The sequence below is a fragment of the Meriones unguiculatus genome, chromosome 4, assembly GCF_030254825.1.
Source record: "Meriones unguiculatus strain TT.TT164.6M chromosome 4, Bangor_MerUng_6.1, whole genome shotgun sequence".
NCBI classification, from domain to species: domain Eukaryota; kingdom Metazoa; phylum Chordata; class Mammalia; order Rodentia; family Muridae; genus Meriones; species Meriones unguiculatus.
Window position 1 is genome coordinate 137,696,582 of NC_083352.1, and position 13,222 is coordinate 137,709,803.

Below are 13,222 nucleotides of genomic sequence, written 5' to 3' on the forward strand. Positions count from 1 at the left end.
AAGGGCCCTTCAGCAACCTGATGACCACTATTTTCTCACGTGCAACAGCGACAGTCACCCAACCACGTGGTTAAGAGGTAGAACACAGCCTGAAAGCTAATTACCGGGTCCAGGGAAGGCAAAGTGGGCATCGGTGACGGTACAGCTACGACAACAAACAAGCCCTAAACATGGCAAAAAAAACCTCCCCAAGTATCGGAGACTGAAGGAAACCTGCGCGTCTCCACCCTGAAGCCTAAAGAGCCGCGACAGAGTGGGCGTCCCAGACACAGGCTCGCGGGGCGCCTGCTTCCGGCCACGTGTGCGCCCCAGCCAATGGGAAGGCTCTACGCCACACCCGCTTCCTCACCCTGGCAACGGGCGAGCGACTACTTCCGGTGTAGCGAGCGCTCTGCGCTGACGCGGTGAGTGTCCCTCGTTCTCACGCTGTCCGTGTCGCCGCCGCCGAGCCGCGGTCTCCGTGTGGCCCCGCGGGCCAGCGTGGTGTCCTCCCCCGGCGGCACCGGGCGCGCCGCCTGCCTGGCCTGGCGCAGCGGCGCGCGGATTCCCCGGCCCCCGCCGAGTCACGCGTGGGGCCGGCAGTTCCCTCAGCTTCGGCGCCGAGCAGCCCCGGGCTGCGGGGAAGTCGCGCCCCCAGGTCCGCAGCGGGCCGGGCTGGTGCCGCCGCGGCGTCGCGTGGGGCCGGGCTTCCCCGAGCGTCCCGGGGCCTGGGGACCGTCCGGGGACACTAGCACCCGGTGCCGGGGCAGAGGAGGCTGGGATCGCGCAGATGAAGCGGCTGCAGGCGTCTTGAAGCCGAGGGCTTAGCGATTCCGAATTCAGCGTAATTATGCTGGGTAGAGGAAGGGAAGGTGTGTCGGAGGCTGTTGGACTAAGAGCTTTGAATAGTCAGCCTAGGGAGTTTAGCTTAACACACTTGGGTGTTTAATTTCCCGTTTTGTTTGTTGTAAATAAACCCTTTTCCTCTCACAAGTTCAAAAAGCACTGGTGGTCAGAAAACGTTTGGGAGTTGCAGAAAGAGATTAACATAGTTGCCCCTACTGAGGATTTTGTTCTTTATGATTTCTTAGGCGTTTTAAGGTATCACCTAGAAGTGTGTGCCTATAAAACGGTTAAACAACAACAACAACAAAAGATTGCAATTTGTGCATGTTTATGTGTGCGAGTGATTGCACCATAATGCCTGTACATTTTATGTGTGTGATTGTGTCCTAGTGCCTGCGCACCTCCTGCATACCCGTGGGGGCCAGAAGAGGGCACCCTATTTTCTGCAACTGTGATCAAGGATGGTTGTAAGCCAGCATGTGGTGCTGTCTCCCCCTACTTCTGACCCGTGGGTCAGTATGTGTCTCCCTGTTTTGTACATAATAAGTAGAACCATGTAACAAATGTCTAGCCTCTTTCAGGTAACATAATGCTTTCAAGATTCGTCCATCGTGTGACAATGCAGCATTCCTTTTTATTTCTTTATTTTCCCCTGTCATTCTGGGGATAGACCTTATACTTGCTACATAAGCATTCTCTTAGGACCTACACGCCCCACCCATTCCTTTCTATGGATATGCAGTTAAATCAGTTGGAATGTTTTGTCCTTTCGGGATTTGGGACAATTCTACATACATCCTTTATAACTTTTTGTGTGGATATTTTTTTAGTTTAGTTTTATTTTTTAATTTTTTATTATTTTATTTTTTGGTATGTACCTAGGAGTGGAACTTCTGGGTCATATGTCCTGAGAACTGAGGAGATACTTTCCAGAATGGTTATAGCATATTGAATCTCACAGATTATAAAGGTCCGCATCTCTAACTTCTAGCAAATATCTGTTTTGATTATACTGTATTTTACAGTGACAGTATTGAAATAGTATCTTGATTTTGATGGTTAATAATCATAAGCATCTCTCGTCATTTTTATCAGTCCTTCCATAGTTTTGGAGAAATGTCTAATTTGTTTGACAGGTATTTTTAAATTTATGTGGATGCGTGTTTTGCCTGCACATATGTCTATGTACCATATGCATGCTGGTTATCAACAGAGGCCAAAGAGGCATCAGATTCCCTGGGACAGGACTTACCTATGGTTGGGTTGTGCCATGTGTGTGCTGGGAATCAAGAGCAGCCAGTGAGTGAGTGCTCTTAACTACTAAGTCATCTCCCAAGGTGTTTTCTTTTTTGAGACAGGCCACTACAGCAAAAGCAAAAACAAAAACATTGCTGAATTCAGGGTCACAGATATTTATTTCTGTATAACTTTGGTAACTGCAAAAGATTTTATAGTTTTGACTCTTGTTTTTTAGTACTTAATTTTGGTGTGTAGTAGCAGGGAGGAGTATGTCTTTTTCTTATTGCCTTCTGGCTTCTAATTTTCATCACCTTTGTTGACTCTCATTTTCCCACAGAATGGCATAGGAATCCATCTTTTGTTTGTTTTTGCTTTTTGAGGTAGAGCTTTTCTGTGTCTCCTTGGCTGTTCTGGAACTCCCTCTGTAGAACAGGCTGGCCTCAAACTCACAGATATCTGCCTGCCTCTGCCTCGCATTTGCTGGGATTAATGGTGTCTCCCCCCCATTTATCTTGTAAAAGCAAGTGACATAAATGTTAGTGCTATAACTATTCTTCTCTGTCAAATTCTTAGGTTGTATATATTTTTAAAATTCTGTATTCTGTTATTAAGTATAGCATGAAAGAGGTAACCAGGAGCACATGCGGGCAGTCCTAGAATTTGGGAAGTAGAGGGAGGAGGGTTAGGAGTGTGAATTTGGCCCAGGCTACGTGAGACCCAGTCTCCCAAAGCAAAGTAAAACAAGACAATATATTAACAACAACCCAAACCAACGAAAGGAAGACTAAGATTTTTCCATATTTAAAATTTTGGTAGAAAGTGTTTTCAAAAGTAGAATTACTGGATCATATATGTTTGCTCTGGAACTCTTTTAATGATATTAAATGTACACAATACTATATTTTGTTTTTTAAAATGATACGGCTTCTCATCTCCTATGCCTGGACTACAGCCCATTACGTAGTCTAGATTGGCCTTGAGTTTGCAATGATTTTTCTCTCACTGCCTCTCTTATGGGCTGGGGTTACAGTCATCTGCCACATGGCTCCAAACAACATGGCTTTTTATTGTCAATTGCAAAAGCTTAAGGGCTGGATTTCTTCTGTAAAGAAATATTTTGTTGGCAGATGACTCCTTGACTATCTTCCTCCTATACTGCTTTGGAAAGATTAAACAGGACATATACTTTTCTAAGTTGTTTAACTAAAAAACAAGTGTCATGACATGATAGGAAAATTAAAAAAATATGCATATATACTCATATATTTGAGAGACCCAAGGTCAAGATTTAGACCTTAAATTAGTATCTAGAAAGTGCCTGAAGTTAAAAAAAATGTTTTATTTTGAGTTTCTCTTTTGGTTTTGATTAGTGAATTAGTGTTCATCTTGGTCTCAGACATGGTCAAATAAAGAGTCTCTTTTCAAAGGACAGTACTGAATCAAACAAGTTCAAATATGAAGCATATTAGAGCAAACGGGATTTCAGTTCTCCTTAGAGGTGTGTCTGTGATACTGTATCTATATAGACTAGTTCATAAGCACAGTGTCTGGAAGATGGTTAGCTGTAGTATTGCACAGTTTCAGGCTTTTCCTACCTACATAACAGACCCCTTTTCAAAACAGTTCCGTTCAGCTTACGCCACCAATACAATGTTAGTTAGAAACCATTTTTTCTTTTATGACTATTTTTAAATTTTGGATGTTTAGCTTGTCTTTTCTTTTGTAGATTATCTGTTTCTGATTTTTGGCATAGCATTTGTCTTCCTTAATACTGTCCTTCATGGGATTTATTTTGTCAGTCTTTTGTAATCGGTTACTCTATGATAACTTGTGTTTGTGGAGAAAAGTTCGGATACTGTGTAATATTTATGTAAGAGGCATTTGGGCTAAACGGGTACAGGAAAATGACGTTAGGTGCTTGAGGAAGAAACCTACAGGATTTTGGTGTGGTCTCAAATGACTGTAATGTGAGTTAGAAACAGATTATGCAATTATGAAGGACAATGTGCAGAGGCCTAGCCTTTAGTGGAGCAAATGAGCTCAGTTTGGTAGGTTAGTAAGGAACATTAAGACCGAGCTCCAAGGGAAGAAACTGGAGCCATAATTTTATTTCAAGTCACATGAAAAAGGCAAAAAAAAAAAAAAAAAAAAAAAAAAGATTTGCTGAGAGGATCGTTTTGAAAGATTGGCAGTAAAGACAGTTCTAGAGATGTGAAAAATAGGCTTGGAGGGCTCATGAACTAGGATCGTAGGTTGGCATGTTGCCATGAAAAGTGAGAGGTTAGCCAAGCAGAGAGTGAAGTGGGACATTTAGAGAGACCATCGGCTTTAGTGAATCGGAAAAGTGCAGCTTATGGGAAACAGGAGCTTATATTTTAATATGACAACTTTGTTCAGATAGAGTTTATGCATGTGTATGACTGTTGGTATTTACTGTATTCAGACTGTGAAACCATGAATGCCATAATCAATTTTAGAATGTTGATTGTATGTACATTGATACTGTATTCAATATTAAATTCCCCCCCCCCACCCACCCAAACAGGCTTTCTCTGTGTAGTCTTGGCTGTCCTGGACTAACTTTCTAGACCAGGCTGGCCTGGAACTCACAGTGATCTGCCTGCCTCTGCCTTGGGATTACAGGCATGTGCCACTGTGCCCGGCAGTATTAAACACTTTTAAGGTTCTTAATACTGATGTCATGAATATGTTATGCTCATACATAGAACATATGTATTTTTCTACAATGTTAGAACTTATTGGATAGTGCACAGGGATAGTACTTGGTTGTTAGAGTGTTAGCCTAACAGGCTACAAATGCTGGATTAGATTTCAAAGACTCATAATACTGGTTGTGGTGGCACATTCCTGTAATTCCAGGACTGGAGAGGTAGAGACAGGAAGATGAGAAATTCAGGCCCATTGTTGGTGATGTGTGTAAGCTGGGGATGTATGATCTGTTGTCTCAAAAAAATATATATATATATTGAAGAACAGGTTCCCTAGCTTTTGTTGCCTCTAATTTATAGTCAGATTTACCTTGATAGCTGATTATTACATGCACAAGTTTTTTTTTTTTTATCTCAGTCTTCATGACTGTACCACACACTGCATTATATTACTTAGTAATTGTGTGTGTTAGTAAATGTGGTAAAGGTACAGTGAGCTCAGACAGTTCACAGAAGCCTTCCTAGAGGCAGAGGAAGAGTGAGGTGTGAGGTGTGGGGCTAGACCTGGGCAGAAGGACAGGCAGGTGGACGGAGGACAGTTTGTGGGCCATGGCGGCAGCGGGGACTTACCTGAGCTTAATCCTCACAGAGTCCAGGTTTCTTTGCCTGTGGGTCCCTTTATGTACACACTTGGTGGTGTGGTCAGATGGCAGGTGGTGGAGGCTGTTGATGATAGTGTCAGGGTACCCAGGTAGAGGTGTCCTTCCTTCCTCAAGCTGATAATCTGGTAAAGCTTTGGCCTGTTTTTGCCTGGTAAGGTGTAATGTACCCACGTATCATAAGTTCCCAGTCTGAAAACCGTCTAAAGATGCTGCTGGGTTGGTAGCAGTGCCTGTGCACAGCGTGTGCAGTGAGGTGCAGACTCAACTTGCCTCTGCATTTACACTCAAAATGGACCAAGATTTGCCCTGTAAAATGGAGTTGCCCAGGGTAAGGCACAGCTTGGAAGCCGCTGTTCTCTGTTCTGTGGAAGAATGTAGAGCAGGGCACAGGTTCTTCTCTACAAGTGAGAACTTTCCTTTCAGGTCTCACCACAGAATGAACTCTTCCCCTATTAGCAGCTGTTCATCATTTCTTCTCCAGCTTTAAGCTGCTATGGATGACTTACTTTCTGTCCGCTTACACTGGTGGCCTTTTGCTCTTGGTTTCATTATTGCTTCTAGTGTTTGTTTATATTTTATTCATTTTCCTCCTGTTAGGTTCATTTGCTTGGAATTAATTTGTTTGTTTGTTTTTTGAGACAGGGTTTCTCTGTGTAGCCTTGGCTGTCCTGGACTTACTTTGTACACCAGGCTGGCTACGAACTGATAGCTCTCCACCTGCCTTTGTCTCCTTGAGTGCTGGGATTAAAGATGTGGTGCCACCACATCTAGCTCTTAATTTTAATACATAAAAATTAATACAAAAATCACTGGACAGATTTAAATTGTTAACTTTACATGTTCTGTCATTATTGTCCAGTTCAATAAATCTATTTTGAAAATCTATGTGCATGCTGTTTTGTAAGGAATGTGCATGTTGGTAGGAAGAAGTGGAAGTAACCTCTTCTTGTTTTTCTCTAGGGTGGCCCCTCCTGTGCAGTTGCTTTTGCATGGAAGGATGCGCTTTTCCTGATAGAAGATGAGAGTCTTGGAGAATGACCATGGAGAAGGAGATGAGTTCTGGAGAGGGACTGCCTTCCAGATCATCTCAGGCATCTGCTGCTAGAGGAGCAGCCAGGGAGGCAGAAGCCCAGCAGCCCTGTAAGGACAAGCGGGGGGGCTTCGTGTTGGTGCACGCAGGTAAGGCCGTGTGGGGAGCCGGAATGGAAGCTGAGAATGACAGTTTCCTTTCTTGCTTTGCGGAACAGTAAGAGCTGTGTTTTGTACCTGCCAAAGAGGAGTTAGCCAAAGAGCCTGCTAATAGAGGTTAATAGAGTGAGGGCCTCTTCCACACCCTGGGTTGGAAAGTTTTACAGTGATACTTCTTCCTATGTCTTCCTTAATTCCCTTCCTCAGTTACCTTTACCTTACATAATACATATGTACAGATAAGGAGTGTCAAAACCCAAGCAATCCTTAAAACATTCTTTATTTATTTGGTTTTTTAAATTAATTAAGTTTTTATTTGAGACAGGGTCTGTAGACCAGGCTGGCCTTTGTGTGTACAGAGATGTGCCTGCCTCTGCCTCTGCCTCTGCCTCTGCCTCCACCTTCAAGTGCCGGGATTAAAGATGTGTGCCACTATGCCTGGCTTGAAATCAAAGTAAGTTTCAAATTCTGGTTTATGTTTTATAGAATAATGCTACTGAAAATCCTTTTAGGCCCCATTTTAGACAGGGCTATTTTAAAGTATTATTATAAAATTAGCTAACTTAGCCTTTTTTTTTTTTCATTCATTCATTCATCCATTCATCCATGCGTGTATGTGTGTGTCTGGGCTCGAGTGTCGTAGCACATTTATGGAGGTCAGAGGATAACCTATGGGAGGCAGGTTTCTCTACCATTTGGGTGGTGGGGATTGAACTCCAGTCATTAGTGACATAGTTCAACCTTGTAAGACATATATATATATATATATATATATATATATATATATATATATTAGCTTTTGAGACTCAAAGAAAGGGCCAGATGGTTGAAGCTGCTGCACAAGAAATAGTCTTTTGAGCTATAGAAAGAGCATCTTGAGCCAGGCGCGGTGGTGCACGTATGTAATCTCAGCACTCTTAGAGACAGAGGCAGGTAGATCTCTGTGAGTTCGAGGTCGCCCTGGCCTATAGAGTGAGTCCAGGACAGCCAAGGCTATACAGAGAAACCCTGTGTCAAAAAAAGGGAGGAGCTTGAGGTACCTGGGAAGGTGGTGACGGGTTATGAGTGGACAAAGAGAAGAGATAAACTGTGAACAAATGTTTTGTTCTGGGGAGATGGTCCCCCAGGTTACAGTCATTAGAAGGTTGTGTCATTCTGTGGCAATCTTTTGCCAGGGATAATTTGCTAGGATCTTTACTAGATGTAAGGATGACAGAAGAGTGATACAGATGTTTGGTACAGCACAGATCTCTTCCCTCTGCTCCTCGGTCCGCAGTCCTCCTGAGTGGTTGTATTATGTTATGGTAAAGAAGTGGATTTGATAATAGTGAGATGGCTTTGGGTAAAGGACCTTGCTACCAAGCCTGAGCTCAGTCCATGGAGTCCCCACATGGTGGAAGAGGAGCGCCGTCCCTCAAGTTATCTTCTGACCTCCACATGGGTGCCTCAGTGTGTGCTTGCATGCACACACCCACACATACACAAGATAAATAATAGATGTGAGAATAAAGAAAATAATTAGATTTTGAAGTTGATCATTTCCTGGCTTGTAGCTTCTAGTAGTGTAGGTGAAGACCCTCAGGACTGGATACTGAGGAGCTTACATGGTTCCAGTTATACTGCTGACCCTAAGGTTTTCTCTCATCCTGTGATCTTTCTACCTCAGAGGACTGTGAGGACAGATAGGCTAAAGCTTAACTTCTGGAGCCCCTGTTTTTAAGAGGCATGGTTTTGAGGGTAGGTCTTTATTTTTTGGCAATTTTTCTCTTCTTCCACTGTCAGCTCTGTGACATCTACAGAGAAAGGATGGCAAGTCTCCTTTCAGGTTTTTCCAGAGTAGACCCTTTTCTCAGGAAACTAGTATCTTGTCTGCTTGTTACCCTTTGGCTGTTTTAGACTGCTCGACTTGGAAGTTCCATAGAATCTAATTCAGAGGGATTAACACACAAAATACAGGGAGTTTAGTTTTCCGTCTCTTTTCATTGCCGCTGCCCATCCCCTCACCCCCTGACCTGTCACACTCTTTCTCTTGGGATTTACTACAGGGCCTTATGTGTGCTAGGCGAGTGCCTGGTCACAGAGGTCCATTATCAGTATTTGCCTTCTTACTTTTTAAAAATTTTTTATTGTGTGTGCATATAATATGTGGGTGGGTGTTTGTGCTGTTGTATATGTGTAGAGGTCAAAGGACAGTTTGGTGGAGATGGTTCTTTTCTTCCACCTTTACCTGGTTTCTTGGGATCAAACTCAGATTGCCAGGCTTGCCATAGGTACTTCATCTGCTGAGCCACCTAGTTGAGCTCCACTTTTTTTTTTTTAAAGACACTCTCACTTTAGCCCAGGCTGACCCATTACTCAGTTTGTAGCCTAAGTTGGCCTGGAAGTCAGGGCAGTTCTCCAGTGTGGCTTTTTAGTGTTGACACTGCAGACATGAGCCACCATACATGGATTTGTAGTTTGCCTGTAAGATAGTGTCCTGTTACAAAGCACAGGCTTGCCTCAGAGTTGTAAGTCTCCTGCCTTGGCATGTGCCATCAAACTGGTTCATTCCCCTTTCTTTTGTCTGCTGTGTTTTCCCACTCCACTGCCCTCCTAATTCTCTTTTCAAGTAGGTACTTTTACAAAGAGAGATGGCCAGCTGGAGAGATGGCTCAGGGTTTAGGAGCTCTTGCTGCTCTAGAGGACCTGAGTTCATTTCCTAGCAACCATAGAAGGCAGCCCAGAACATTATAACTCCACCTCCAGTGGATCTTATATTATACACACCCCCACACATGAGGCACACACACATACAAACACACAGATAAAATATACCTTTAACAACAACAACAAAAAAAGAGAGGTGAGGCAAATTACGGAAACTCAGTTAAAAGCAGACCGTTCTGAATAAGGTTTTGGCCTCTTCCCTAGAGTTCTCCATGTTGTTTAGCTTCTTTAGATTTTATTATGTTTATCCTATGTTATATGACTAATATCCACTTATAAGTGAATCTATACCATGTGTGTCTTTCTGCTTCTGGGATACCTCACTCAGAATGGTCTGAATGCTCACTAGAGTGGGACTTGAACATTCTTTCTTCCTGGCACCACCTACATTATCACTGCCATACTGCAGAAACTCCCGAGTTTAGTAGTTGGTTTTCTTTTTTCTTTTTTTTCAATTATAAAGTCATACTTACAGCTGGGCGTAGTGGCACACGCCTTCAATCCGAACACTTGGGAGGCAGAGATAGGTGGATCTCTGTGAGTTCAAGCCAGCCTGGTCTACAAAGTGAGTTGTAGGACAGCCAGAGCCACACAGAGAAACCCTGTCTCGAAAAACAAAAGTTACATTTATTTATTTGGTTGGGTATGTATGTATGTATGTATGTGTATTTAATTTTGTGGTGGTGATGGTAGAGGGGCTGTGCCACAGCATGTTTATGGAGATCAGTACATGTATAAAGATCAGAGGACAACTTGAGGGGGTTGCCTCTCTTTTTACCACACAGGTCTTTGGATTAGAACTTAGATGTCTGGCTTGCTGCAGGCATCTCTCGAGTCCTGGTAGAGTTGTTGAAAGGGGGTGGGGAGTTACTCTGTGGAGGCTCTCTGGGGTATGACTTCTTTTTAGGAGCTCCAACAGGCAACTTTGAATAAGGAGGAAAGCATGATATTAGCTGTTAGATTTTAGCATACAGCGAAGGTACTGGGATTGTGTCTGTGTGGCTGCTTTTCTGGGTGGTGGGGTCCCTAGTAGCTGAGCAGTTACTAACACTTGATTTTTGTTTCCTGCTGCAGGCGCAGGCTATCACTCTGAATCCAAAGCCAAGGAGTACAAACATGTGTGCAGACGAGCTTGTCAGAAGGTAAGACTGAGTGCAGTATGATTTGTGTGTGAGACTTCACCTTGAGATACAGAGCTTAGATTTCATTTCTAGGGAAGTCTGGCTGGATCTCAGAGTTGTTTGACCCGTATTCATAGACTTAGTCCTCAGCTTTTACTTTGGTTTGTGTTTTGTAGTTATGGGTACATATAACCATATCTTTTTAAACATTTCTATAATGATTGAACTCAATGGAAAGGAGGGAAAAACTGTTCTGTTAAAGAGGTCGATGTCTTTTCTTTCTTCTTAAAAAAGGTTATTTTTTTTGAGAATATATGTATGTATATATAAAAGGTGTATATAGATATACATATATATGTATATCTTTTTTTTTTTTTTAGTTTTTTGAGACAGGGTCTCACTCTGAAGCTGTGGTTGGCATGGAACTCATCTTCCTTTGCCTGCCTGTGAATAAATGCTCACTTTTTTTTTTTCTAATGGGAAGTCATTTACAAAGAAAGAAAGAAGGAAAGAAGGAAAACAAGTGCTTTCCTGAGATGCTCTTGAGCCCTGTTCTGTTCTTCAGCATGGGCCTAGCCAATGCCTGTCTTCTTGGTGTGGTGAGCTCTGCTTGTTTGTCAGCTTCAGCTTTGTACACCTTTGACTTCTGAGGTTTGCTAAATTGTTGAATGTTTAATTTAGGGACAGGAATGAACTCAGAAAAAGTATTATTTTTTAATTTTGATCCCGATTATATAGTCTTGTAGGCAAACTTTCTTTCACTTTGTACACATATAGAATGTTGATTGGATGCTGCCTATCAGCTAAATAAGGGCATTTTTCTTTTTTTATATTTAAATACCATTATAAAAGATATTTTATCAGAGATATAAGCTTTTTCTTATTAATGGATGATCATAAATAGAGTATTTTTTTATAGGGATTTTATATAGTAAATATATACATATACACAAATATGGACTTAAATATTTTCTTATGTTTTTCAAGTGTGAAATCTTTTTATTATCTGGAAATGTTTATTTTTTTCTACAGCCTTAGTCCTAAACTTTAATTTATTTGACCTGTAATTCTTTTCAATTTATGTAATGATTCCCTTCTTTTTTATATTTATTGTGTTACCTTATGTGTGTGAGTGTTGGCCCACATTTATGTGTGTATACCACACGCATATTTGGGAAGTCAGAAGAAGGTGTTAGAGTTCGTGACTGGAGTTATAAACAGTTGTGAGCTGCCATGTGGGTTCTGGAATTGAACTTTCTGAATCCTCTGCAAGAGCAAGAAGTGATAGCTCTTCTTAATTGCCAAGACTCTCTAGCTTCATGAATTACCTTTTTATTTTAATTAACTAATTAATTATTTTTGACAGGATCTCTTTCTCCATAGCCCTGCCTGTCCTGGAACTCACTGTGTCACTGTATATCCTAGGCTGGCCTCAGGCTCACAGACATCCGAGATCTGCCTGCCCTGGCCTCCATGTGTTGTGATTAAAGGCCTGCGCCACCACAGCTGGCGTGAATTACCTTCTTCAGATTTGAGTTATGCGAATGGGGCTGGCACGATGGGCAGTGCGTAAGAGCATTTGCTGCCCTTGGTGAGAGCTTGGCTTTGGTCCTCAGAACCTACATGGAAGCTTATGGCTATGTGTAACTCCAGTCCTGGGGAAATCTGACCTCTTCTGACTGTGGGGGCACCAGGCATTTATGTGGTGCACATCCGTACAGGCAAGCGAAACACTCCTACAGACAGTAAAGCACAACAAAGAAAGTTTAATTGGAAGTTTATTGTTATTTTTGGGGCTTTGTCTTTGTTAATCAAATTAGAGTTTTAGTAAATCATTTGAAGCCATTTTTCTTCTTTCTCTTTTTTTTTTCTCTCTGAGTTTAGGTCTTAGAAAGCTAGGTGAATTTTACAGACCTTTACTCTGTAGAATGTATTCAAAAGAGTATTTTGATATACGAACACATATATCAGTAATTTTTTAAAAGTGATTATTTCCATCTATAGATTCTTTTTTTTTTTTTTTAATTAATATACACTCTATCCCTCTCTTTGAAGCCCAGGCTTCACCTCATGAACTCAGACCCTGTTCCTGCATCAGCCTCATACCTGAGATTAGAGGAATGAGCCTCCATGGCTGGCTGGCTCTGAAGATTCTGTGGCTTAGAAACACTAGTTGTTTTTGATAGATGCGGGTGGGGAGAAATAGTGGGAGAGAAGTAGCTGGGTTGAGATGCAGTTCTTGAAGTAAACACTGTCAGGATGTCTTAACTGGACCACACTCATTGTTTCTGTGGCTGTTTCTGGCCCTCTGTGAAGAGCTGTCGTCCTTTCACTGACTCCTCTCCTTGTGCCTTGCATGTAGTGGCTAACTTTTAGTTGTTGCTTTAGCTCAGGGAATACTAAGGATGGCAATTAGTCTGAGTAACAAACACTGCTCTTCTTAAATCTGAGAAACTACACCTTAAAGCATCTGTGTCCAGCTTGAATCCCTCAGGTCACATGCACCCAGGACAGAAGGTCAGCATGAGCACAGCTTCATGCCAGAGTCATGCAGTCAGCCAGTCCTGCCTTTCAGTGTGGAGTGGGTATGCTGACAGGTGGTGTTAACGCTGAGCGTCTCACATGTTTAAGCCGTTGCAGAGTTTATGGTATGTTTGAGAAGCTGGTTTTCCAGTGAGTAATTTCTCCTCTTGTTTTCATAGGCTATCGAGAAGCTACAGGCTGGTGCTCTTGCCACAGATGCAGTGACTGCTGCTCTGGTGGAACTTGAGGTATTTCTTTCTTGTAATGTTTTATTTAAAATATTGTGAAT

General features: G+C 42.3%; 1 protein-coding gene across 14 annotated transcripts in view; it reads left to right on the forward strand.

The window, feature by feature from the left end:
* The first annotated feature begins 352 nt into the window (after positions 1-352).
* Tasp1 (taspase 1) overlaps positions 353-13,222 on the forward strand; it is a 225,635-nt gene continuing 212,765 nt past the window's right edge. For 2 of the 14 annotated variants that reach the window (XM_060383183.1, XM_060383190.1), the window contains exons 1-4: positions 353-404; positions 6,356-6,574; positions 10,364-10,431; positions 13,113-13,181. In XM_060383183.1, coding sequence (XP_060239166.1) covers positions 6,430-6,574; positions 10,364-10,431; positions 13,113-13,181 — 282 coding nt within the window. In that variant the 5' untranslated portion in view covers positions 353-404; positions 6,356-6,429. Of the gene's footprint in view, positions 405-428; positions 638-662; positions 852-898; positions 1,338-1,696; positions 1,796-6,355; positions 6,575-10,363; positions 10,432-13,112; positions 13,182-13,222 lie in introns of those variants that run through there. The other 12 variants (XM_060383191.1, XM_060383189.1, XM_060383184.1 and 9 more) reach the window with 11 other exon arrangements.